This window comes from Felis catus, chromosome B2 (genome assembly GCF_018350175.1).
Source record: "Felis catus isolate Fca126 chromosome B2, F.catus_Fca126_mat1.0, whole genome shotgun sequence".
NCBI classification, from domain to species: domain Eukaryota; kingdom Metazoa; phylum Chordata; class Mammalia; order Carnivora; family Felidae; genus Felis; species Felis catus.
In genome coordinates this window covers 28,561,504-28,582,602 of record NC_058372.1, presented here as the reverse complement: position 1 = coordinate 28,582,602, position 21,099 = coordinate 28,561,504, and the positions used below count along the sequence as shown (strand labels likewise).

The 21,099-nt window shown below is 41.7% G+C and overlaps 1 protein-coding gene across 5 annotated transcripts; it reads left to right on the top strand.

Annotated features, from left to right (window-relative positions):
• The first annotated feature begins 396 nt into the window (after window positions 1-396).
• IRF4 (interferon regulatory factor 4) lies at window positions 397-20,733 on the top strand. 5 transcript variants are annotated; one of them, XR_006597634.1, is made up of 10 exons: window positions 397-496; window positions 1,835-2,111; window positions 3,381-3,567; window positions 4,421-4,509; window positions 5,221-5,365; window positions 7,611-7,718; window positions 10,009-10,362; window positions 13,151-13,263; window positions 15,172-15,573; window positions 18,979-20,733. XR_006597634.1 is itself a non-coding variant. In XM_006931510.3 (9 exons), exons 2-9 carry the CDS (start codon window positions 1,896-1,898, stop codon window positions 15,313-15,315), a joined length of 1,353 nt encoding a protein of 450 aa, XP_006931572.1. In that variant the 5' UTR covers window positions 397-496; window positions 1,835-1,895; the 3' UTR covers window positions 15,316-18,893. The 5 variants fall into 5 exon arrangements, 4 of the variants coding, with proteins under 4 accessions (XP_006931572.1, XP_006931571.1, XP_006931573.1 ...); XM_006931510.3 differs by lacking the exon at window positions 18,979-20,733 and having other exon boundaries at window positions 5,224-5,365; window positions 15,172-18,893; XM_006931509.3 differs by lacking the exon at window positions 18,979-20,733 and having other exon boundaries at window positions 15,172-18,893.
• Window positions 20,734-21,099: the final 366 nt, after the last annotated feature.

Here is a 21,099-nt window from a genome sequence, read left to right as displayed (position 1 = left end):
CCCCCGCAACTTCCCTCCCTAACCACATCGCCCTCGTTTAGCTGTTATTAGTTACCATTAATCGGCCTCCCGCAGGACCTGGCGCTGAGGCGGGGTCCCCATTTTAGTGCCTTGCCCTTTGCGGGAAACCGCCCCAAGTGAGAGTCCCCCAGGCTGCGAACGCCCCACTCGAGTTGCGCTCTCCGCTCACAGCGCGACGAGGGTCGCAGCCAGCGCGAAAGCCTCCAGCCTGGCGGCGGCGGCGGCACCAGACCCTCCAACACACACTCCTTCTATCCTTGGCCCTGGGACTCTCCCGCGGGGCCCCAGTCTTCACTCACAGCGCCCCCCTCGCCCCAACCCGGCAGGCGCATTGGTACCCGCCCAGCTCCGCCCCAGGCTCCTCCCCAGCGGGGCTTTTAAGCTTTATAAAGTTCCTCTTTCCCATCTCCGATACTTAGTTTCAACAGTTGAACTTGGGACCCACTGCTGCCCTCAGCTACGAGTTTGGGGCGAGGTAAGGTTTGGGGTCGGGCAGGAGCACGGATGTGAGGCTGGCACTACAGAGAACCGGGAACGTGAGACTAGAGGTCCCGGGGTTCATATCGAGGGCAATGCAGGGAAACCCAGCTTAGGAGGAGGGAGGGAGCATACCCCTTGTGGGAGCTCCGATTCTCACCTCTTCTGCTCTGGGCCCCGGGGCCTCTGTAGGAGTTCCGTGGAGGGCGAGACGGTGCAATGCCCAAGCATTGCCCTCACCACTCTGTGGGCCGGCTCCGCCCAAGCCCGGGAGAGGCCACGCGCTGGATGGGATGGGATAAAGAGACTGGCAGGGCCCCAGGAGTGCCCGAGGCGGGACCATCGAAAGGACCCACGTAGGACTACAGGCTTTCCCTGAGAGGGGACATCCCCTTACTCCCAAGACTTCAGTCTCAGACTCTTTATCCTGTGGCCCTGAAGGGCCCAAACTCACTGTGGCCTCCCGCGCATTTTTCCCCGGCTGGTGGTGGTGGAGGAGGAGTTCCAAATTTGGGCCACTTATGGCCCTACGCTCTGCTGCCACAACCCCATGCCCTCTGAGAACCCTCCCGGCACCCTCCCCGGCCCCGCTCTCGCTTGCTGGCCTCCGGGGTCCTGCTGATGATCTGCGCGCCAGAATCTTCATCTACCTGGGTGCGTCGCTCGCCTGGTCGTGACCCGGGTCTCAGCCGCGTATTGCTCCCAGGGCCCACTAATCCTTGCTAGCTGCAGAGGGCTCAGGGATACTCTTGAGGCAGAGCGCAGGTACTGAAGGAGAAGGCCCAGGCAAGAGTTAACTGGTACTGAGCACCTAGAAAGTCCAAACTGCAGACGTTCCCACGTGCGAGATCCGTGGCGCTCGGGGGCCACCAAGGGAATGTGAATGGGAGAGTGGTAGAGAGTGGTAACTGAAAACGAAGGGAGGAATGGACTGGCAACGGTTTGGGAATGGGTAAAGAAGAGCAGGAACTAAGAGTGAGCAAGCAAACGGTGCCAAAGATTGGTGGCGGCTGGATTTTGCAATGTGCACAAAGGCTAGAGTTGTGTTGCCTGGGCAGCGTTTGGCTTGTGGGATGTGTAACAAAAATGGAGAGTCCAGAAGGTGGGGAAGGAGGATGGACTATGCCGGGGCACGCTGGAGGGGCGGCAATACTGGACGCGCCAAGGGATGAGACAGGGTGCCTTCTCTCAGGGGCCTTTGGCAACACCGACTTTTATAGAGCGCGCTAAGCTGCCTCAGAGACTCCAGTGCCTCGTGGTCAATGCCAGAGGGGTTTGAGAAGGGTGCTCAGAGCGCTGTTCCACGGTGGCTAAAGGCCGGCCCTCTTCTCTGTAGCGCAGAGCTAGAGCAGGAGGCGGATCCTAGGCGCGTGAGGGCGACATTAGGCGCGCTGGGCATGAACCTGGAGGGCAGCGGCCGAGGCGGAGAGTTCGGCATGAGCTCGGTGAGCTGCGGCAACGGGAAACTCCGCCAGTGGCTGATTGACCAGATCGACAGCGGCAAGTACCCAGGGCTGGTGTGGGAGAACGAGGAGAAAAGCATCTTCCGCATCCCCTGGAAGCACGCGGGCAAGCAAGACTACAACCGCGAGGAGGACGCCGCCCTCTTCAAGGTTACTAGCACGAGGGAAGCCCCAGGTGGGGGTGGAGGGAAGGCCCCAGGAGCCTGGTGGGTCCCTAACCCAGACTCCATGGCGAACCCTGTAGGCGCCTGACGGTTCTCAGAGGAAAGGGAACCTCGTGGGAAGGACGGGATGGAATGAGACCCGCGGGGCGGGCGGTCCGGGAGCATCAGGTGGCAGTCAATTGGCAGAAGGCTTGAGAGGAGAGAGATTTCAACCTTTGTAGTGTTTTTAGAAATGGGGGACTAGGTCCCAATCCTGAGCGTGTGGCATGAGCAGTAGACAGAGAGTCAGATGGCTCCAGCAGCAGGGAAATAAATGTCTGGAGGCTCAGTCCGGGGAGAGCAGCAGTCCAAGGACTCTGACTTGAGTGTTCTTGGTTGCATTTCTGTGATTTTCTCTTTCTGTACCTCTGGATACCTCCTTGCCTTCTTTGGTCAGCATGTGTCTCTCTTTGTCTTTTTTTTTTTTCTGTGAACACCCTTAGATGTGCTTGAGTCCACCTCTCTTTTCGTGCCCCTCTCAGTATGTCTGTCTTTCTCTGTTTCACTGTTTTTCTATGGAGACCTTTCTGGATTTTTTTTTTTCTTTAGTTCAATGTCTCTGGTACTGTCTCTATCTTTTAACTCTCTTTGGTCCTTCTTTGTGTTTCTTGCTCTCTGTCTCTGACTCCCTCTTTTCAAGCCTCTCTCCATAGACATGGACATAGACATATTTCTCTCTCTCTCTCTCTCTCTCTCTCTCTCTCTGTGTGTGTGTGTGGTGATGATTGTTTTCCCCTAGAGCAGTTTACCCAGTGAAGTGTGCATTAGGGCCCAGCCCCACCACCTGCAGGCAGAGCAGGCAAAGGGGACTTCCTCAGGAATTTGCTCTCAGAATACCTCAGATTGACCGTTCAGACATACTCTATAGGTAGCAGCTCACCCCACAACTCTGCCTCTAGTTCCAGTGTAACTCACTTCAGATACTGAGGGGATGGGCTGATAAGGGCCCCTTTCCAGGGATCCTCCACATCTCACCTACCTTTTATATATACCTAGAGAATGTTCAAACCACTTGTCTTGAAGTCAGCAATGATAGAGTCCAAGGTGAAAAGTATTATGCCTAGAGTACACCTGGTGTCTTTTTGTCCCATGTTTTGAGCAAAAGTGTAAATCTAAGGCACCTAAGCATCATTCTTTCCTTTAGAAATACAATTCTCAGGTTTTTTTTTTTTTTAAGACTTGTATTTTAACTTTTTAATCTCTTCTTTCCCACAAGGCTTGGGCACTATTTAAAGGAAAGTTCCGAGAAGGCATAGATAAGCCAGACCCTCCTACCTGGAAGACACGCTTACGATGTGCTTTGAACAAGAGCAATGACTTTGAGGAACTGGTTGAGAGAAGCCAGCTGGACATCTCAGACCCCTACAAAGTATACAGGATTGTTCCTGAGGGTGCAAAAAAAGGTGGGACTTCCTGGATTGGGGTCACAGAATATAGACAACCACACACTTGTAATGCCTTAATTTCATTCTGAGGATTGATTTGTCTATTATATTTCAAATAGCCTGCCTGCCTCCTGCCTCATGTTCAACCCCGGCAGGCTCTTTGCCAAGTCCTCAGGGCCATAAATTGAAATTCTTGTGGTATTGGTTAGGATATTTCTCAGATTCCAACTCTATACCTGTGGGTGTATATCTATGCATGTGTGTTCATCTGTGTGTGCATATTTTTCAGTTAGTTCTATCGATGTAAGATATAGGCCAAATTTTTCAAACAAAAAACGGAAAACTTGTTTGAAGCTTTATCTTTACTTATCAGTGTTTCATGGTTAACCATTTTGTAGAAAGAAAGCATACATATATCTGTATATTGTTACTATTTTAAGTAAAAAATGTCAACTTTTAGAGTGTACTGTGGTCAGCTGGGATGCTTATTGAAATTCAGAACTTCTCTTCCCAAGTTTCTGACCAGTGTGTCAGAGTAGAACCCAAAAATATGCATTTTAAACTAGCCATACAAATTACTTCACTTATGGAACATCTTGCTGGTGGAGCTCTTTATGTGACAAGGTGCATTCACACACAGGATTTCATGTCCTTCTCTACCTTTCCTACATAAGTCAGACCTTGTAGAAACCAGTTTAATGGACAGAACAAGTAATTGCCCATGGTAATTGCTGGAAAAAAATGCCTTATTTGTCAACACTGTTATGCATTCTAGGAATTAAACTCTTGGGTATTTTTCTAAGATTTCACTTTTAGTTATGATAGTTCCTTTTTTCACACTTTGCCATTTGTCTTTTGCTCAAATACATAGGAGCAAAGCAGCTCACCCTGGAGGACCCACAGATGACCGTGAGCCACCCCTACACCATGACAGCTCCTTATACCTCACTCCCAGCTCAGGTATGGTAGAGAATGCAGGGATTCTAGAAGGGGAGGCTGGGTCTGGGTGAGGCCATGTGAGCAAGCTAATCCCACATAGCAGGAAAAATACACAAACAAAAACAGCAGCACTTTGTTTTTGCTATTAGTCAATTAGCCAAACCAAATTCCCAATCACTGGATGAATATCTCACTTTCCACCTGGTGTTACTATTAGTGTTGGTCTGAAGGAGAGGAGAGGTGGGTGTATCTGCCTGTTGGTAGAGACTTCTACTGATTCTGAAATCTGGGAAACAGATCTGTTGTGGAAGATGAAACTTTTGGAAGCAATGCTTTATCATGTGAAACCACAGGGCAGCTGATCTCTTCAGACTTTTCCGATGTGAATTGCAGCTCTGTTTTATTTACTCTGGTGGGTAAAAGAAGGGAAATTTCCCTGCAGTACTTTTGGTGCCAGGTTTAACCATATGATGAAGCTTTACATAAGTTATTACTTTATAACACTGTCTTCATTGTGCTTTTTAATTCTTTATGGCTACTTTCCACCTAGTGTGATGAGCTAGTCACTCCAAAGTCTTTTGAGATGATAAAATTATTTGGCTGTCAGCCAAATAAGAGATTCTGTGAGGAGTTTGAATATAAAAGAATCTGCCGCTCTTTCCCAGAACCAACCAACTGATCTTTGCCGAGCTGGTTGCTTTTCATCTCAGCTTCTCCCTCATGTTCCTTTAGCAGGTTCATAACTACATGATGCCACCCCATGACCGAAGCTGGAGGGAGTACGTCCCTGATCAGCCTCACCCAGAAATCCCATATCAATGTCCTGTAACGTTTGGACCCCGCAGCCACCACTGGCAAGGCCCAGCTTGTGAAAATGGTAAGGAGTGTGCTGGACTGGTTCTTATGCCTGTGGCTGACCCAGCGGAACAATCTGGGCCAAAGAGCCCTGTTCTCTCCTGATCTGTCCTTCTGAGCAGTACCCCAGTTCTTTCCCCTTCTCAGAGCTGCTAGGAAAGACCTCACGTGCAGTGGAGAGAGGGTTTTCTCTTTCCTGCAGGATGGTAAGGCCCTCAGGGGAAGGAATCCAAGGCCTGCTTGCACCAGGATCTGTGCTGGGAACTGCCTTACGTGAGATCTTATTTAAACATCACAGAGATCCATCCCAGGCAGTCAAAAACTGCCCCACATTTTTGAGACAGACACACAGAATATAAATAATGCCCAAAGTTATCCAGTGAAAGTGAGGGGCTGGGGTTTAATTTCAGATCTCCTAACCCCAAAGGCCAGTCTTTCATTTAAGACAGAAGATGTCAGATATCAAACTGGTTGGCTGTAGTTTTTAAATTATCTGTTGGTTAGGGTAACATTTTTCATCCTCCCTGAAATAATCCTTGGTAAAAAGTAATAGATTTTGTTAGTCTTCCCTCCTGGATTGTCCCTTAATGTTGACAGGGCCACATATCTCACTGGTCTGTTTCTTCCATACTATAGCTGTGCCCAAGCACTCCCTCTATAGGGACACCAGGAGATTATTGAGCTGGTATATTTCTCTTAACCTATAGTGTGCCCATGGAGCACTCGGCTGGCTCAATTGGTAGAGCAGGAGACTCTTGATCTTGGGGTCATGAGTTCAAGCCCCACACTGGGGGTAGAGTTTACTTAAAAAGAAAAAACCAATAGTGCACCCATTATAGTTGTTCTTGGGGTTAAAGGTGATAGTAAGAATGTAATGAATAAATACTACAAACATAAAATAGTCTCCAGGAGGTGATTAGTGCTGGTATTAGGGCCCAAAGAGCTTTGCTTACTCTGGATTAGATGTGGTCCCATGCCCGTAGGAGCTCCCCAGACATCAAAATGAGATCTCTCAGTGGAAGTACTAATCACTAAGAGCAGAGAAAACTTCACACAGTATATTGAATACAGCAAAACACAAACTTTTAGGACTTTTGAGTTAGTTATTTAAATAGAAATCCTGAGACAGGTAAACACTCAAGTCCTTCTGTATGTTCTAGGAATATTTGGTCCTTCACAATTTAATCTGTTTTTCTAATCATGTTTAGGTTTGCCATCATTTAAAATTTGCATTGAGTGGCATGTTTACAAAAAAGCTCAGAATTTGATTTTATTAGCTTTTCAAGAATGATTTGCAGCAAAGGGTGTTTTCCATATCACAGTGGAGGAGTTAGCTAACTCGTTTCTGAAATTCAGACCTATGGCTAGTGCATCAGGCTCTATTGAACTAAGAACTTTATTAACAAGGCAATGCCTCAAACTATAAAAAAATATGGAATAGGTAGATATATTTTGAAGCATAGGTGACATTAAGTGAAGTGCCAACAAAATTAGGTTCTATTACATATTATTTCTCTATTAATGTTTAGTGTGACCCAAAGCTACCAGGCTGCCAAGAGACATGGTTCAATTTTCTCCTGAACCCAGAAGTAGAAAGCTAAATAAGTGTGAACTAAACAAACTTGTAAGTTTTTATTTGGGCTCTTTGGCATCAAAGCTCAGGTACACCTGAGCTCACAACTCTACTGTGAACTTGCTACGTGAACAGGAATAAATCTTTCTGAACCTAGGTTACCCTGTTTATCAGGGTAATTATGGAGGGATGTTGGTCAAAGGGTACAGACTTCCAATTATAAGATAAATAAGTCCTGGAGATCTAAAGTACAACATGGCTATAGTTAACAATACTCTATTCTACTGAAAGCACCTAAAAGAGTAGATCTGGAATGTTCCCAGTATACAACACACACACACACACACACACACACACACACACACACAATGGCAATTATGTGAGGTGATGAAGGTGTTAACTAACTTAAAAAAAAAGAAAGAAAGAAAAAATAACAGACGGATTGTTCCAAGTTTCCTTCCAAAGCTGTGAAAGGCTCCTTCCCCTTTCAGTCTTGTTTTTTTCTGATTGGACCTCATCTTGTCTTAGTTCCTTCAGAATGCCAGTGGTCAGTTCTAGAGGGCCCTTGGCCCATCCCTCCCAGGGTTGGTGCACCCCTCAGGGGCTGAGTGGCCATATCCCAGGGAGAGGAGACCTTCCAATGCGTCGGACAGATTCTGTTTAGACATCATCTGATTCTTATTTACAAATGCAGGTTGCCAGGTGACAGGAACCTTTTATGCTTGTGCCCCGCCTGAGTCCCAGGCCCCTGGAATCCCCATAGAGCCAAGCATAAGGTCTGCTGAAGCCTTGGCGCTCTCAGGTGAGTGCAGCGTTCTGTTCTAGAGGCACCCCCAGGAGGCTGGCTTCTGCTGTGACTCCACCTTCACTTTGGGGCAGATTGGATTGGGGGGGGTGTCCCTGAGTACAGCCCATGGACACTGGCTTTCTTCCATCTGGGGCCTCAAGTGGGTGTATACACATCTGACTCCCAACTTGTGTGAATAAGGAACATCATTAGAAAACTTCACACTAAGAAGCCAGCTTGCTATTCTGATGCCAATTCTAAATGCTGGCTTGAATTGAGTCATTTTAAGGTCTCCATTTGACATCTATTTGAATTTCCAGAAATATGCAAACACCTCAGCTTTACATACTAAGGGCCCTTCTTCAGCCAACATTCTCACAATGTAGTATAATTTCTTAGAAAAATACACAAGGACTTCTCATTTTGAAAAGCTGATCATCCTTCCAGGTTTAGCTGCAAATAGGTCATCCTCTTTGGCATTGAGATCTTCCTCTGAAATTTGACATATCCTACAAAAAATTTGGATTAGATCTGATTTTTAAAGTTTCATTTCCCTGCAGTTCAGAGATGTTGCCTATTTTAAGGAAGTCACCTCAAAGCTTACTAAACATATGTGGTATGTGTATATTTATTTTTTAGATAACATTTGGATTGTTTTAAAATGGGACTTGTAATTATATTAAAAATAAATAACTTAAGCTTCAGAATTCTCACCTGCCCCTGAGGCTTTTTAAAAATCAGATATAGAAAATATAAATTCTCAAGGTTTCAGGGAGTTGTGGACACCTTTCTCACTTCCAGGTTAACCATTTATTTCTTTTCAGTTCTGAAGTTCCGAATGAGGCTTACTGCCTTTCTTCTTAGATGCTCCTAAATGATGGAGGGGAGATGTTACTGTAAAGAAAGGGTTGTGTCTGTTTTTAGAAACTTTCTAACCCTTCTCTTCAGCACCTAAGACTTGTGTGGGTGCCTGAAAAGTAGGAAATAAACAGCTATTTATATCACTGGGAACTTGTGATTTCTGATGACATTAAATGAAATGAAACCTGCCCTGAAAGTCAACTCAAATGGCCAACACTCACTGTCATCAAGGTACGCTGTCTGAGCTCACTCTCAGCTAGTGTGTTTACAGCAGCAGAAATTGAAGTGGAGAATTGAGACAGTGATGTGGGTTGTTTAAGTCTCAAAACCTGCCATTGAGGAATAAGAGGGTTTTGTGGATTTTTTTTCTTTTTTTGGTATGCGTTATACAGATTAATTATCAACCTTGAGCACATTTGTTGGACAACTGCAATTCCCATTCATTTGAAATCCCATACAGTTATGGGTGGGTAACTGTTGCCTTTCCATAAAGCCCTTTTACATTTCAGTTAAGGGGCCCTTTGCAAACCTAGCTTGGTCCTTCCAGTTTGTGAAACCTTCAGAAGAAGGTTCTGAAATCAGAAAAATTTCGTAAGTGAACTCATCTTGTTTAATGTTTTAGAAAGCAGTTATTTTCAAGGGAGATTTTGAAAGCCTAGTGGGACTTTAGCCTTTGAACATTTTTCTTATTGATTCTTTTCTTTCCACATGAATTAATTTTATTATACAAGTCGTACACATATAGCATAAAAACTAACTTGACAATCAGGAAAGCAAAAACGGAAAAAAAAGTCATTCCCATTATACTTCCTGAAACTTCAACATACATATATGTATATTGTGTATATATGTATTTTTATGTAAGTGACATCATATTGATATTTTAGAATAGTTTCAGATGTAAAATATTTGTTTATTTTTTGAAACATCATTATATTCTTTTTGCTAGTAGAAATTTAACTTAGGGTTTACTTCCTCCAAAATCAAAACTTACCACCATGCTTAAAGAGGAATTTTTGTTCAGTGGCACATGACTTCGTATTTTAGACATAATTGTCATGACCACTATCATCATCATGAAAACAATGACATAGAAAGTTCGTAAGAGTGATGCTCTCTAATACAAGTCAAACATGGTGCAGAAAACTAATGTAAGGGGTGCTCCCTCTCCACAAAAATATCTATGGTCACATAAATTTGGAAAATTCTGAGTTCAATAACATTAAATAGATTTTTTCAGGATTTCTTTAATATTGGTCACTATCCGTGACTCCAGGAGGGAGATGAGGGCATGTAACATTTCCTACACTTCCTTCACTATGGAACTTTCTACTTTTTATGGAGTATCAAATAAACATGTTCTGGTTGAGTAGTTTGGCATCCTGGTGGGTATCCAATGTTCCTTGGTCCCTTAGCACTGACTTTGAAATCTCTATTTTTACAGACTGTCGACTCCACATCTGTTTGTACTACCGAGAGATCCTGGTGAAAGAGCTAACCACATCTAGCCCTGAAGGGTGTCGGATCTCCCATGGGCATACCTATGATGCCACTAACCTGGACCAGGTCCTTTTCCCCTACCCAGAGGACAATGGCCAGAGGAAAAACATTGAGAAACTTCTGAGTCACCTGGAAAGGGGTGTGGTCCTGTGGATGGCCCCTGATGGGCTTTATGCCAAAAGACTATGCCAGAGCAGAATCTACTGGGATGGGCCCCTGGCACTGTGCAGTGACCGGCCCAACAAGTTGGAGAGGGACCAGACCTGCAAGCTCTTTGACACACAGCAATTTTTAGCAGGTAATACACCAAATTATCTGTTAGAATAGAGCATCCCACACCTGTGAGCCTAAGAGACAGAATAGAGGGGGTGACAGTGTGCCTGCCACAGTGGTTCAAACAGAAGGTCACTCCCACACCAGACAGAGGTCTTCCTTCTATTAACCCCTGAGCCCAGCCAGCATGATCTGAAAATAGATTTCCTGTTTGTTCATCTCTCACCTCTGCCTCTACCACCTGCTCCTCTCCATCAGCAGAGGGGTGTGAGGAGGAGGGAGATTGCTCAAGGGCATTGTGGTTCAGCCTGATATCTTAAAATTCTGGTCTTCAACCAATTGTCACTGACTAATAAAGTTCACACTTTATTGGTAGTATGATCTCAGCAAGCATGTCTGCTGATGTGTCAGCTTTTTTAAGATTCCTAGGAAAGTCATAAAGGTTAGAAGTGTATTGTTAATGTTCTTGGTTCTGAGATGTGTTACCCCTATGCAGATGCCCTCCAGCAGGTGGGACCAAGGATAGAGTATGTGGAACTGATTTTGCAAAAGGGAAATTATGAGAAGGATTTGAGTTATCTCTATGATATATATGTTTCAAAACATATTTTCTAAAACCAGTAAGTTTTGTTTTTCTAGGTTTGATTTCATAACAGTTAAATTAGCCATAGGCTGGCTTTTGTGAAACCACTTTTGTGAAATTATTGTTGAAGTTTTACCCAGAGTGTTCATTCAGCTATCTATATGGATGATGCCTCCTTTGGAAGGAGAAAGGTGTTCCATTAGCTCCCTTCCACCTTTTTCTGTATCTTATCCTTAAGTTATTCTTTTATAAGTACCCCTTCAGAAATACTTATGTCTTTGGATTTTCATGTGACTTTACTTTCCCTGAATGTGCTTCTTGATTCAATTCATTTAAAATAAAAATATAAAGCATCTATGTGCTTTGACACCGTTGACATTTGCTTAGCATTTTGGGTCTAAGTTGCCCAAATTTGTGTAGGCTCATCAAATTCTCTTTAGTGCCCCAAGAAAAATATGTCTCTATATGACTAACCCTTGACTAAGATGTGTGACAAGAGGAAGAGGGAGAACTGAGTTTCTGGTTCCCCGAGGCAGCACCAAGGTGAGAAAAGCATGTGGGCCTGAATACCTCTTCCTCTCTATGAGCTGCAGAACTGGCTCCAAGCCTGCACTGTGACTGGTTTTGTCCATCCTGGGGTCCCCTGTGGTAATCATGGTGGGCACCCAAGGAAGAGTCAAGAACCACAAAGGGTCATCTTGTCTGTACTTCTTATATCTGCAGTGAAGTCTGAAAGAGCCCTTATGGGGTTGGATCTCCTCATAGATCTCCTCACCAAGACCGTGAATCTTGGTCTCTTTGAATTCAGAAGATGCCACAGGGCTAGGGCTTTAGTTAAGTTGTCCCAGGGGAATGACACTTGCTTCTGTGAGTTTCTCTCATCTTGTATGTTTTAGGAAGGTAGAGTCCTCCCATTCTATAGGCAAGAAGAAGGAAGGCATATTCGACCAGCTATGAACATCCTCAAGCTGTGAATTCACTTGCTTAGAATTTAATACTTATCTGCGAGCAAGAATTGTTTTTTCTTCATCTGCAACTAAGGGCTGTGCTTTTTGCTCACTACAACCTCCTATCTTGAAGTATTCACTGAAGTTCAAGGAAGAACCTGTGAACTTAAAAACTGTAGCTAGGTAGACCAGCTTCTGCATAATCAAGGATTCCCACAGAATGTTCTCATGTTATCAAGCACTTGAGGCATAACTTTTTCGGAGAATTGTGCCAACTCGCCACTCTGATTAGCTTGTGTAGGTGTAGTCTCAGACCTCAGTAGTGTGAATGCCTTTTACGCATTCTGACTAAGTCAGTTAGGTTTGATTTGAATTCTGGAAGAAAAAAAAAGCAGGAAGTCAAACAGTCCAGTGAGTTAGTTAGAAACTTTTCTTCAGTTGAAGAGAACAGTGGAGATCTTTGATATCTACCCATTCAGGATTTGCAAACTACTAGGGACAGCCCCAAAAGGCAAAGCCCGAGGGTGCATATCTGATCAAGATGCATGCGCACACTGTTCTGCAGAAGTTGTTGCAGCAACCGTGTAAGTGTGTTTTCTTTTGTGGAGGTGACATTTAACTCTAGCGGAAAGGAAAGAATAGGAGCCACAAGAGGCATAAGAATAATCTTGAATGTGGGCAAAGGGACATGGGTCAATGTCAGGGATTGTACACGTGTTGTTTCCACAGTGCTCAGTCTCTGTTTTGAATCCTTAGGGTAGGGATGGTGCCTTCAGGATATACATATCCACAAAGTGGGGACCCCTAGTGCTTCATCACTACCTTTCTCATTTCAAATCAATGTCTGTCCCAGAAGATAGGCAAGAAGTCAGCTCAAAATCCCACAGTTTAGGCTTAGTGCCAAGTAGGACACAGACGCCCATAACTGGTGCTTGGTCTCCAAGATAATGTGAAGATTTTCAGTGATGCCTCAGTCACAGAAAGGTCCCTCTCTTGGGTCAATGCTGCAAAGCAAGGTTCTTAATCTGCAGGGCATATTTCCCCTAAAGAATCAAGTGAAAGCTGGAGCCCTCTCAGGAAAAGCACACATATGAACATATAGATGAAATTCTGTATCTGGGGTCTAAAAGTTAAGAACCCCACTTAGAGAAATAAAGAATACTCACTCTTATTTTAGTTTTCCAGATCAATGGTAAACTTTTGCTTCCTCCTTTAACCTGTCCTGTTCAGTGATGGTTTCTGATCAGGTTAATTTTTTTTTTTTTATTGTGGGGCTTCTCCAGAGCTACAAGCATTTGCTCACCATGGCCGTCCCCTGCCAAGATTCCAGGTAACTCTGTGCTTTGGGGAAGAGTTTCCAGATCCTCAGAGGCAAAGGAAGCTCATCACTGCTCACGTGAGTATTTAGCCACATTCAAATGATTGAATTTCCCTGTTTTTCATTAAGGGCAGGGTCCCAGTTAGGAAATTCTCAAAGGAAAAGTAAATGTTAAGTGACTTGGGAAAATTATAAGGGAGGAAGCAAGGCCCAGTGAATGGTGCAGGGAGCACAGCCCAGAGACCCATTTGTTTTTCCCAGCCCTAGAGGTCTACTAATCACAAACCTGCAAACATGGGCTTTATTTGTTCCATCTTGTGTATTGATCAAGACATTGTCCTATTTTCATTTTATAAGGATCTAAAAGGACTGGTGGTTATAGTTGCCCTTTAAAATTCTCCATGTTTAATATTTCTTTTAAAATGCTGTCTAGCTGATCTTCACTTGATGAAGTTTTCCCAAATGGTAAACTATTTACTGACTTATGTATTTTGCAGTTTCTCCAAAAGTTTTCCAAATCCTATTTTATATCTGGATTTTTAGAAATTATTTAACTAGTGGAAACCAAGGGCCATGTATTATTTGGAGGAGGCTCTTTCAAGGAGTTTAAGTAGACCAGACCACTGCAATGTTCTCTAGCAGAGTTGAAAACAGGTTGAACTGCACCAAGTAAACATCTTTTTCATAAAAAAAGAAAAGAAAAAAGGTTTATATAGGTCATATTTAGAATAAATTTGCCACAGGAAACAGAGTTTTGAATACCTAACATTTTTGAATCTGAAAACTTTATATTGCTACCTAGCTTTGAGAGTTATTAATGGGTCCAGGCAACAAAAAAAATTATAACAAATAATAAAAACATTCAGGTCATATTTTAGTTCTGATAGTGTTTCTTGTTGAAAACTGAAATAGCACACTAATTTTAAACACACAGTCCCACCTCTTGATTGTAAAATCAAAAACCAACCAACCAACCAACAAAAATATGGTCTTTATATATTTTAGAGCTTTGTCATGAATTCTCTTCGGTAATTGATACAATAATTGATATCTTATTAACACCTGACTAAATATACTTGGGATTGATAAATAACATTTCAAAAGTTGGTGGAAAACTCCTGCATCTGTCTGATTTTAAGGGGTTTTTGGATGCATTAGCTCTCCTCTGAGGCAATAGTGGGTCTCTGGGAGTTATCTGGTATGGAAAAGAAAAATGGGTATGTGTATACCTAGGAGTTCATACTCCTTTTTACTATGGATTTAGTTTATTTTAGGTATTTCATATGAATTCTGCTTAAGTTTCTATATCTCAAATGACAGAAAGGCTCAATTTAATGGCTTAGTTGATTGACAAACTATTCAGTTTTCTTAGATGCTGTAAATTAAGGAAATGCTGAAAGCTGAATTTTTTTTTAGTGAATGTGAACCACACAAATAGCCAAACAAGATGAATTTGGGGTTAATTAACCTCTCTTTCCCCATAATAGCAATGCTGTTTGATTTTGCTCCTTTTGTTTTCCTTTATTTTAGGTTTAGAAATATACAGATTATGTAAGTCATCCAGGAATTGTAAATTGTTCAGGATTTACACCTTCATCCCTGTCAAACTGTGGTTGTGAAAAACTCATTGGCCTAAATTATCCTGAATTATCTCAAACTTCATTAATCATCTCAAACTTCCTTTTAATTTGGCCATTTTACTTGATTTGCTTAGGCTTAAACATAAATTTTAAGTGGCTATTGATTTAAAAGTATCATCTCTGACTTTAGCTTCAGTTAAAACCCAGAATGAGTTAGAATCTTTCTAAAGGTTAGTATGTGTAAAGACTAACAAAAAGTTACTTCTGCAGAATGTTTTGATGTGTGTAGCACTTACCTTTGGATTTAACTTTACCATACCTTCAGATATTGTTATTTAATTATAAGCCAATTATAGGATGTTAAAAAGAATATTTCAAAAATGTCTTTTAAAATTTCTTTTTAAAGGTCGAACCTCTACTAGCCAGACAACTATATTATTTTGCTCAGCAGAACAGTGGACATTTCCTGAGGGGCTATGATTTACCTGAACATGTTAGCAGTCCAGAGGATTATCATAGATCTATTCGCCACTCCTCCATTCAAGAATGAAAACCAAGACAAGTGATTTTGTTTCATTTAAACATCTGACTTTGACAGGAACAGCTGATTGAACTCCCTCTTTTTCTTTTGAGAAACTTGGAAACTGGGGCTTCAGTTCAACACTTCAGGAGAATCTCAGCGAGAATGAGTGTAAAAAACCAGCTCCATGTAAATGACAGATGAGCTTATTCCAAAAGGAAGGATGGTCTTCAGGGTCTTCTGTAGCCTGCCATCTTTGATAATTACTGTGAAAATTGACCAAAGAAGGTGTTTACATTTACTTAAATGATATCTTTAATTTGATGTGGATTATTTCTTGCTTTAAAACTGAGAAAACTTGTCTTCAATATTTACCACTAATTAGAAAGATAAAAGTACTTAAGTGCTGTACTATTTCTCAGGGAAGTAATATCTAAATTTGAGGTGACTCTGCCTACAAAAGAAATGTATTAATGCACATAGGTGATGTTGCTCTTGTAGAAAATGCTTGCTAATAGAAAGGAACAGAATCTTTGACCGAGGTTGGACCATGGGGCCTCCAGCTTTGGGGTGGCTCATCACCCCCGCCCTGGCCTGGGTCTCACCCTATGACAGGCTTCCCTGCCCTGCCTCACACTGTCCCTCCATTTTCTCTATCTTCCTGAATGCCCCTGGAAGCCAGTTGGTATTTTGTGGAACCAAAAAGCATTAGTGCTACACTTGATTAGTATATTTTTGTCTGTTCTACAATCTCATAATGACTGGTTAAGATATTTTTTGTTTGTCTTTTTGTCTGTCATTCTATAGAAATTATTGGTAAAACTTTTTTTCTTTAAAGAAGAAAAAAATAACAATCCAAATACTAAAGATATATTTTTGAAACTCGGTGACATTTCCCCTCTTATCCTGTTTGTTTTGTTTGGCTATCAGTTAGTTATCCATGACAACACTAAAGAGGAGGAGCCGATGCTTTTCAATTTGGTGAACTCTGTTAGGAAAGATGATGACAGGATTTCACTGATTGCATAACTGCAGACTCAGTGGGCTGTTTTTGCTTATTTTGTATATTATATGCTTCCTCATGCCAATATGGTTTAACAGGACCTTTACTTGCTTAAGTAAACCTGATCACTTCCTTGTTGATTGTTTTGGAAAAGTACAGATGTTTAGACTGTGATGCTGGCAACTGATATTTTTATCATACTACAAAAAAATTGCTATTATTTTCAGGCCCAGCAAAAGACTTGATAGTTCTCAAACATATACCACTCTTATTCTAATCTATATTTTTTAAATCACTCAACAAACTGTATCCCTTTCATTAGATAGATTATATATAGCCTTTATCCAGTTTAGTAAGCAATGAAGCATTGGAATGTTATATTTTTAACTTTTTAAAAGGAGTTTTTAATAACATAATACATATTAACTATGGAATGTAAACGGTATAGACAGGCAAAAATGAAGCACATCATCCTTCTTTACTGCAGCCCAAATCCTTCTCCCTAGAAATATCCTCAAGAAGAGTTTGACTTATTCTTCCAGTACACTTCATTTCTCTATACATATGCATCAGCTCAAAAAAAACCTCATAGGATCATCTTGCAACCACTTTTATGCAGTGCTCTTTTAACCTAACAATACAGATTTACCTCACTCTTTTTAGAGGCATTGTCGTCATAGAACTCCACCACCGTGCAGTCAGTAGCATAGTTTATGGAATTTCATCAGCCACTAAGAATGAATACACGTGGACAGCAGATTATACTTCATGAGTTGCAGTAATTTATACATCTTATAGATGCAAAATGTTTTAGGGTATATTATCCTAAGGACGAATTGGAAACAAAATTAGGAATGGCTGTGACACAGGCCCCACGTGTGTGGCCCTCTTCCCTAGAGAATATTTAACCTCATCCCAGCACATCAGAGAAGCTCTATGGTGTCAGTCCCAGGGCTGTTTTGTCTTCTGAATTCTCCAAGCAGATGCTTGATTTCAAATGCTGTTGTGTATTCTTTACTGTCTTTTTTTTTTCATTCTTTCTTTTTTTTAATATTAAGCTGCTTTAACACTGGAGTTAAATTTTCTGGAAAATGCTCTTGGCTTGGGCCACTTTACCTTTTCTTATTTTTACTCTCATCTACATTGGCTTTTTTTTTTTTTAATTTGGAAGAATCCAGAGTGGGCATTAGTGAATGAATTATGAAATAATCAGGGTGAAGAATCCCGACAGCTGTCTCAGAACTTTGAAAATGAATAACTATTCATTCCTTGACTCATTCCTTGACTTGATGAAGTGGGATTAGCAAAGTGGAATTTAGTTTGTTTTCAGTAGAAGATACTATAGAAGAGTTTAGGCATTTATTACGCTAAAAAGCTTCGGATGGCAAGGTTTAAAAATGTGTAAGTCTCATAGGTGCATGTTCTAAGGGCTTATTTCCTGTTCTTTGGATTTAGCAGAACTGGGCAGTAGTTGATGTCTTCTGGAACACTATAGAGAACCAGGGTGACCATCCCATTTAAAACCCAAATCTTGGAACCCCCTCAGTCCTGGGCAAAACAGGACAGTTAGTCACCCTATAGAGAAACCCAGCAAGACTATTGCCTTTGAGCAAAGAAGACACTGTTCTACTGGGAGATAAAATTTATCCTGCATGGAATGAGCAGCAGAACAACATGGTTATCACCAAAGCACTGATATGCCCAGGTTCATGTTTAGAAAAAGGCACACACTGGGCTAGGGTCTAAACAAGGTTTTCTTTGCATGTCACTGTATATAAACCCCAGAGTTGGACAACTCTGGTGCAGGGTCTGGCATGGGTTTTTGCTTAAGAGGCTGAGCAACAGGTGGACATGCATCCCAAGAGAATCCTTGCTCCTGTGTTGGCTGTACCCGTGAACATCAATATTTCTTCCCATCAGTTATTTTTAGCAAAAATTCTTTTAGTTCAACCCCCCTGTTATTTCTCTTTGATCACATTTCTCCCCTTTCTCCAGGTGAATGTTTTTCTGGAAGTAGTGAGCTTCCTTAAGGTCCATATTTTTCTATGTATCTCCTTAGTTTATAATTGACTGGCATCTATTTAAATATTACAATAGGGCCATTGTGCCATATGTATTGTTCTGCAATTTACTTTTTTCATAGCCCCATTTTTGAGATTGTTCCATGTCAGTGTTCTCATCCACCTCTTGTTAACTGGTGGCAAATAGCTTGTCACATGATTGCAGTGAAGGTCAATTTTCTTGGTATTTATTTTCACTGCTTTCAGGAAAGGCTGTATGTGAAATGTAGTTGAAGTGAAGGAGAAGAAAGAGGAGATGTGAAAGATAAAAGAACAGTCAGCAGGCCAATAAACTCATATTTTGTTTTAGACTCTTTGAAATGGAAGAAACCTAATGGGTAGTGGGGTTCATTTTGCTGCACCCCATCTGTATAAGTGGATAGGACCAAGCAGCCCCTTGACTTCAATCCAAAGCTATGTTGGTTCCATCTTGCTGGTAGGCCTCCCAGGCAAGGGTGTCTGGAGAACTAGGTAGATCATCTCATGGACAATTGTTGTATATAATCATGCATGAATTTTATTATAAAGACTTTTTGAAAAAGTAATCTGTTGTGAGCTGTGTGTGTGTGTTATTAAACACTCATCTTGATAGCTTTTAAAATACTTCCTCCTTCTGTTGTGTTCTTTCAGAGAGGCTGCCGCAGCAGCCTGCTTCCTTCCTGGTTGTTGTATGGGTCCATAAAATCAGATCGCAAAGTGCTCTGCTTGTTTAAAAAAAAAACAGCAAAACTTGTCCCAGCGTACGGCAGTTTCTCCAGCCTATGGAAACACATCTAAGGAGAGTATTGAACAATCCTTTCCCTCTTCTCCCTTGTGTATTTTAAAAGGTCTAGTAGACCCAAGGAAATTGTTAATGTTTCCTTTTATATTCATTGCTTCTTTGATTTTGTCGTTGTAGTTAAAGGGGAGGGGATGTAGGTTAACCAGCATCCGGAATGTGAAATATAACATAAAACTGTAGAAAAAGAACCTATCAACTGCTTACAAGTCTACTGGGAACACTAGAAGGACAGGGCTGCAGCTTGTGGTGTTAAAAGCCTTGCAGCCAAAAATTTTGTGGAACTGTCAGAAATGTTTGTAATCTGCATCTAGGAGCCCCACAATACCAGTTCAGAATAATTTTGAATTTTCTAGGTGCTAATCAAATAGGGCTAATGGGAGTATAAACAATCATACTGCTTTTGGGGGCTCTATCTGCTCAACAAATATGAATGAACTTGAGTCACTATATATAAGCAGGATTTTTTTTCAAATAATATATCAACTCTTTATGTCTAAAAAAGAATTTCAAAGGGATTTTGAGCCCTTGAACTTGTTCTTAAGTAATTTCACACCTTCCTTAGGTACCAATGTTTATAAGCCTTTCTTTATACATAGTGCAAATTTGACTATATTGAGTTCAGTTTTCTTAAAGCAAGTTTTGTCTTGACAAACACATACTTTTATATAGAGTGCACTGGCAGTGTTTATCAATGCCAGAAAAACATCATCAAGTTCTACATCACCTCTTTGGAAAGACACCCCAGGAGTCATAATATCTTTTTTTTTTCTAGGACAGTCTATACCTAAATTAACTCAGGTAGATAAATCTCTTCTGAATTAGTAGAGAGTTATGAATTCTAGGGTGTTATAGATATCAGAAAAGACTTTCAGTGGCCCCTGTTCCTGCCAGGTTGGCAATATGTTGGCATATGGCAGTCTTTAGATCTGCCATTTTTGTTTAGACCACCTGTCTGTCATAATCTGTTATAATGTTCATTTTATCCCTGTCCTTGAGTGACTGTTCAAAAGTTTGGAATCCATAGAGTTCAATTATGAGCATTTTATTATTCTTGAAAAGCTGTTGTGTCTCTACTTTAGGTAAATTACAATTCTCATTTTTTCCCCTTTTTTTCATAAGCCTGGGCTTGATGGTAGCTTTAAAGAGAATTGTACCAACAAATATAACTTCCTATGCCTTTTCTTCCCCCTCTCCTCCTGAGTCAGGTTTCCATAGCAATCTTTACCTGGAAGAAAATTAACAAATGCATCTGAAACCTCCACCTTTATTTCTTGTCATCCCCCTTTCTGTTTTCACATTCCAGTTCTGCCAGACTATTGCAATGCCCAAGAGCACCTCTTCTCTCTCCTGAAGACTTCTGTTGCTATCTGGTCACCTGGCTAACCCCCTTTTCTCCGCTAAGTCTTAGCCATGACATTTTCTCTTGCTGGAAGCATGCCTTCACCTCCTACAACTAGGACAGGAGGCTTTCTTATTTGTACCTTCTGTTTGGATCTGTAAAGAATCATGTTGTTGGAGCATTGAAAAAAGCACCCCCACTATGTACACTCTTCCCTTTGCCTACTGCCGAGCAATTAGGAGAAATAAAGTAACTTGCCTGTCTACTTCTGGCATTTTTCTTCTAAAGATACTCTTTCTGGGGGGAAAATAGGACTCAGAAATCTGGGAATTTAAGAAAGATAAACTCTTTCACCATTTCTGGTCTCCCACTCCAGACTAGAGAAAGATAATCATCAAAGAAGAAGAAGAATGAGAAGAAATGAATGTATAGACTTCAGCATCTCCCTGATAAAAAATAACAAAACCACAATGAGATACCACCTCACACCTGTCAGAATGACTAAAAATAACAACTCAAGAAACAACAGATGTTGGCGAGGATGTGGAGAAAGGGGAACCATTTTGCACTGTTGGTGGGGTGCAGCTACTCTGGAAAACAGCATGGAAGTTCCTCAAAAAAATAAAAATAG